Genomic DNA, 6,044 nt, shown 5'->3' with positions numbered 1-6,044 from the left:
TTTTTGAGATAATATCTCATGTAGCCAAGGCTAGCCTGAAAGTCACTATAAAGACAAACCTGACCTTGAACTCCTGATTCTCTGCCTCTACACTGAGTGCTGAGATTGGAGGCGTGTTCCACCACGGCTGATTTATGTGATGCTGAGACTCAAGCCCAGGGTATCTTTGTGCATATCAGGCAATCTCTCCACTGAACCGCTCCCCCAGAACTTTAATTACTACTAGTATTGTCACTGTTGTTTCTTTAGACAGTTTCTCTGTAGTTCCAACCAGCCTCAGGCTGGGTATTCTCCTGCCTCCACCTCCCTGAGTGTGAGGAGCCCCCACATCTAGCTTTTGCTTGAGTCTATAGTGAGAGAAGATCAAGCGTGGGAAGAACCCGGGGAGCTGGGGCTGAGAGGAAGAGGCCCGTCTGAGAATACAGAAGCAAAGCAGTAGGCAGGGAAGACCCAGCAGAATCAGACGCGAAGAACTGGCGATGAGCACAGAGATGTCATCACTGCCTCCTCCCCCGGACAAAGGATGGCTGTCCCTGTAGCTGTCCTGTGGTCAAGCCCTGACCACAGGCTCACCTCATGGAGCTTGTCAGCCTTCTGGGTCTGCTTCTTCCGGCTCCTCTGAGCTGCAACCCGGTTTTTCTCTCTCCTTCGAACCTTCCTGTCATCGTCCTTGGGGCTCTGGGGATGACATGTGGAGAGGTGAGACTCTCAGCCTCTCCCTTTGCTCACCGAGCACCACCCGGGGCCCCAGTGGGCTACCTAGAGCCTTTGCTAAGAGCCACCCATCCTGTGTCGGGGCTTTGCTTTTTATTAATCTCCGCCCCCATCCTGAAAAAGTGTATAGAAAGACTGTCGTTTTAAAATGAGGAATACGAGGCCTGGGGTGCAGCTTAGTGGCACTGTTAGAGCTCTTTAAAAATGGGGGGAAGGACCCCACACTCAAGGCTCGGGAACGGTGACCCCAAACACCACCAAGACACGTACTTGATGCAATCAGCAAGAGGCTTTTTATTCCAGCTAGCTGGGGCGAGACTCATATCCCACACAGGGGTAGAGGAGTCTGGCACCAAGCAAAAATTTAAACAGGTTTTTATACCCACACAGTTGCTAGGGGAAAAGGGGAAACTAAGGCAGGGGAAAGTACGGGGTGGTCTCTGATTGGTGCTGGCTTGTGCTAGGGTTCAGAAGCAGGTTAGGCACCTGGCAATTGTTTGCTACCTCATTTTTCTTTTTTCCTGCCAGGCCGCTCAGGTCTCTAAGCTCTGGGGGCTGGTCTCCCATTCTTCTATGTCCTGGGAGCTAGTTTCTCATTGAGTTCAACTAGCGGCTAAGTTCCCACAGTACAGTTTGAAAATTTTAACCTCTCAGCACCACATATGTCAAGGGATATGTCAAGCCCTGTGTTCCATACCCAGGACCACAAAAAAATAAAAATACTAAGAGACAACAAGGAATCAGAAACTCAGGTTAGGGAAGTTCTCCAGGTATCGTGGCCAGCAAGCGGGTGAGTGGGAAGTGGAACTCAGGTCTGCTGCTCCCCAACCAACGTTCACAAAGCTCTGCCCACAGGGCATCTGCCTGGAGGAGAGGTACTATCATTGCTCATCTGAGAGCGAGAAAGACTGGGGTATGTGCTTTCTAGAACTTGCTGTATGGTAGCCTTTAAACCACCACACGCTAGCAAGTCCTTCTGAAACTGTACAGACCATCACTATGCCTTTATTACTAATCGCAACCACACAGCTCTACCAGTACGTAGAAAACTCTGGAACACTAATGACGACGCGTGGCTGACATTTTCTTTTCAGGGGGTCAGGGTTATTCCAAATGCAAATCTGTGATACGTTTTGAGAGTTTTTAAACAAATATCCAAAACTTCTTCATGAGGTGGCATGAAGTGGGCAGTAGAAAAAAAAATGCACTCAACTCAGTGAGAGCTTACTTGGTGGAAAGGGTTTGCTTTCCAGAACTGCACTAGACACCATGGGGGGGGGGGGGAAATGTCCTTCAAGACTGAGTTCAAAAGGTGTCTAGATGGGGAGGGGGCTTGGTGATAGGTTCTTGCCTGACCCGGTGAGGGATTACACTCAGCCATGGTGACACCCGGAGGCTGGCGTACAAACTCAGCGCTTCAGCCAAGAATCCTCAGAAGAGATAAAGAAGAGACAGCAGACCCAACACAGGGAGTGGCATGGAGACATTGTTCAGGAGAACACAGGTGTCAAGGCGTCTTCCAGAAGTCCTCCTCCACCCTCCCCCTCCCTTCTTCTTCAACAGAGTCTCATGTAGCCCAGGTTGGCCCTTCCCTTTCCTCCCTAGCTCTGGGATTGTACCCCGGCATCACTAAACCCAAAAGGTCTTGATAAACATACGTAGAGCATCCGGGGGGGGGGGATATGCCATATAAACAACGTAACTGCAGCTTTACACCCTCACAAACCCTATTATAAACATGATCCACCCATTCTTTCAACGTATGCAATGACTAAGATCCTGCCCTGTACTCAGAACTCTGCTGGGCGCTGGGGACCGCTGCCCCCAGCATCAGTCAGAATGACCTACGATTTGACCTCACTGGATCTCCACTAGTGCTTGACAGGAAATAATGTCTCTTTATTCTCCAAAGCCATCACGTCTCAGGGCAAGAGACAGCATGCCTCCTGTCCTCTGGGAGCTGTCAATGTAAACTGGACGCATCACCTGTCACAGATGATCACGCCTTCTACGCATCACGCACATGACCTGTGCAAATATCCTCAGGAGATCCTCAGGTGGGGAAACTGAGGCTCAGCTAGTCGAAGCAAATAGTACAAGGTCACTCCAGCTACTTGGCTCAGACTTCCAGGGTCACCCTGAGACAGTACGCATCGAGCAGAGAGTTGGGAGTGTGTGTGGGGGCGGGGGGCGGTGACTACGGAAGATAAGACCTGGTCTACTGATAAAGAAACCAGGTGGCCAAGAAGTGTCCTTCCAACAGTGGCCTCTCTGTTTGGTTTCGGCTTCTTGTGACTACAGCTTTGAAAGTTGGAGACAGCAGAGAGGGCTGATCGTATTGGGGCAAGGAGTTTCCACCCGTGCTGGGGGTGGAGTCTGCCCACTAGAGACACAACCCCACACTTGCAAGCTGACCGGTCCGACGTTCCCCATGCGGATCTTAGCCAGTGGGTTGGATGCCAGGACGAACCGCCCCTTTAGGCTGAATTCGTAGTATCGGAGCTCCCGGCCCCCTCCCTCCAGCGCCCACAGGAGGCGAGGATGCAGCGGTCCCCGGCAGAGCGGACCCACGTGTCCGGCGCCGAGTCCGGAGGGGCTGCAGCCTCCCCAAGCGCTCGAGGCGCACGGCGGGGACTCACCTGGAGCTCTGCCCTCACCCTCACCCTTACCCTGTCCTCACACCCGGCCCCCGCATCCACTACCTGCGGCTGGTTCCCGGGCGAAGCCACGTTCCTCTGCAGCACGCTGCCCGCGGGGGGCCCTTGCGACATGCCGCGCGCTCGCCACACGGGGCGCCCTGAACGTGGGGCTCTGCTACCCACGCTCCGCCCGCATCCCCGCACTTGCCGCCCCGCCCAGCCCCGCTTCCCGCTCTCCCGGCTCCGCGGTGCCCGCCTCCCCACCCCGCGTCCAGTCCCCGCCCGTCCCCGCCCCCCACTTCCACCCCGCCCCTGCTTCCTCCTCTCCCCGCCCTCTCGCCGCACTTCGGGGTCCAGGATCCCACCCAAGTCGCTGCTTTCCGTGAAGGGCCCGCTCTTCGTGGAAGTCACGTGGCAGCACCGAAGCCCACCCACGGAGGAGACCCCGAGTGGGTGGGGACGGGGTGCTGGCGCTGCGCCGTCTTGGACGGTCCTCCGGCTTCTCCTGGGAAGTTCGGGTGAGAAGCACCAGTGAGTGGCTCGGTGGCTTCACTGTCTCTTCGCAGCCTCCCCTTCGCGCCCCAGCGCGGGTCACCGGCGATGGGGTGGGGTGGACCCGTGGCGCCAGTGGACAGGGACCGCGGCGTAGAGCGTCCGTGCTAGGGCCGCGGGAGCCTCAGGACTTTTCTACCGCAGCGTCGTCTGGTCCAGTGGGAGGGACGGGGCGAGGTGACTCGGAGAGCGAATTCTGATGGAGGTGGTGGCGGCGGAGGGGCGGAGGGGCGGAGGGGCGGGGGAGGGCAAAAAGAAGGTTGTAAGCTGAAAACCGTGAAAAGTATGCGCCACGCTAGACGTCCGTCCTAACCCATTCAGGGTTCCCACAGGCCAACTGCTTTTGCTTCTTCAAGATTAAGGTGATACCTACTAAAGACTAAAATATAGGTTGCTGAGTTTATGCCAGACTAGGTCGAGACATATCTCATCCCTCTTCACCTGCCTGCCAGGTTTTAAAATATGAAGTCAAGATGACTGTGCCCAGCAAAGAAAAAGGAAAAAAAACAAAAACAAAAACAAAAAACCCTAGCGGGTGCAGGTTTGTGGTCTGTGCGCCTAGGGGAGGAAAGCTAACCACGAATTGGGGGACGGGTGGGAATCAGATTATGGCCTTTCTCCTGCTCTCATGTTGGCCTACTGGCTTTTGGGCAGTGAGAAAGGTGGACTTCCTGAGTCCCCACCCAGTGTGCATGGCGCTGTGCCAGATTTAAGATGTAAGCCTGGAGAGAGGAGCTGTCTGAACCTGCCTGCCCGGCTTTCGGCTGGAGGAGAGATGGTCATGTGTGTTAGTAGGTCATGGCGTAGCCAGCGTCCAGGTACCACACATTACCAGCAGAGCCCTTCCATGCTGGGGTTCTGCCCTGATTTTAGTTCTGACCCTCTTCTATCAACAACATAACGCATGTGTGTGCATGCTCCGTGTTGGGGTTGGGGGGGGCGGGGAGAAGAGAGACAGAGACAGAGACAATTACATCTCACACAGTATACAGGAGGAGTGCACAGCACAGCATCCTGCACTTGGTGTGGGTCAGCCCAGGACCTCTGTCCTTGAAGATTAAAGGACTCCGTTAACTACTAGGTTTGGTGGTCTAAGCCTACATTTTCCCCACTCACAAAGTTGAGGCAGGGTTTTCACCGGATAGCTTGCGCTATACAGTAAACTCCAGGCTAGCTAGAGCTATATAGCAGGACAAGATCTCAAAACAACCAAAGACTAGCAAAATAAGCAACTTTTGGGACAAGTGGCCATAACTTTTAGATGTTTCCTCCTCCTGTGTTTAAGAATGGGGGTCGGGGGGGGTAGGAAATCCTTGACATACCAGTGCACTCCCATGTGACATTCTAGTGGGCTCCTCTCCTGGTCTTGATAAGCTACATCACAAGCTAAGTCCTTTGGGGTCCTCCCCACAGAGCCTGGGGCCAGGGCCAGCAGCAGACTTATATTGGCTTAGTCTACTTATGGGATTGTTTCTTTTTTCTTTTCCTTTCTTTCTACTCCCCCATTACCCCCCCCCCCACACACACACACACACTCATACACACCTTGAGTTTTTCACGGCAGAGCTTCTCTGTGTTCAGCCCTGGGTGACATGGAACTCACTTTATAGACCAGGCTGGCCTTGAACTTTGGGACTAAAGGTATGTGTCACCATGCCCAGCATGGAATGGTTTCTTTCCCTTCATATAAGTCTGTACAGCACATGGGTGTTGGGTTCCAGAAGAGGGTAATGGAATTCTGAATAGTTAATGGTGAGTCGACATGTGGGTGCTGGGAATGGAACTGGGGTCCTCCCCAAGGGCAGGAAGTACTCTTCCCGACCCTAGCCATCTTTCCAGCCCCTAGAATTAGCACCTCTTTTGCATGCTTTCTTAAGCTTCTTGAGAAGGTTGATGCTGGCTTCTTTACACACTCCCCATTTATAAAATAACATTCTATGTATTTATAATATCCCCATAATACTATTATAGAATGGCACTAAGTTCATTTGCCACACTAGAATGTCAAGATGAATGCCAGCTTGGTCTATATACTAAGTTCCAGGCAAGTCAGAATTACATAGTGAGACCCAGATAGATAGATAGATAGATAGATAGATAGATAGATAGATAGATAGATAGATAGATAGATACATAGAT

At 53.0% G+C, this 6,044-nt stretch overlaps 1 protein-coding gene and 1 long non-coding RNA gene across 3 annotated transcripts in view; one reads left to right on the top strand and one right to left on the bottom strand.

The window, feature by feature from the left end:
• Batf3 (basic leucine zipper ATF-like transcription factor 3) overlaps positions 1–3,584 on the bottom strand; it is an 11,647-nt gene extending 8,063 nt beyond the window's left edge. For both annotated transcript variants that reach the window (XM_031338819.1, XM_031338837.1), the window contains exons 1-2: positions 3,417–3,584; positions 574–678 (exon numbers count right to left, since the gene is read on the bottom strand). In XM_031338819.1, coding sequence (XP_031194679.1) covers positions 574–678; positions 3,417–3,485 — 174 coding nt within the window. In that variant the 5' untranslated portion in view covers positions 3,486–3,584. The remainder of the gene's footprint in view (positions 1–573; positions 679–3,416) is intronic.
• A 73-nt stretch (positions 3,585–3,657) lies between these two features.
• Positions 3,658–6,044, top strand: part of LOC116068800 — a 9,211-nt gene continuing 6,824 nt past the window's right edge. The window contains exon 1 of the long non-coding RNA XR_004109697.1: positions 3,658–3,871. This is a non-coding gene — a long non-coding RNA (uncharacterized LOC116068800). The remainder of the gene's footprint in view (positions 3,872–6,044) is intronic.

This window comes from Mastomys coucha, unplaced genomic scaffold (assembly GCF_008632895.1).
Source record: "Mastomys coucha isolate ucsf_1 unplaced genomic scaffold, UCSF_Mcou_1 pScaffold1, whole genome shotgun sequence".
NCBI lineage: Eukaryota > Metazoa > Chordata > Mammalia > Rodentia > Muridae > Mastomys > Mastomys coucha.
This window is presented reverse-complemented; position numbering and strand designations above follow the sequence as displayed.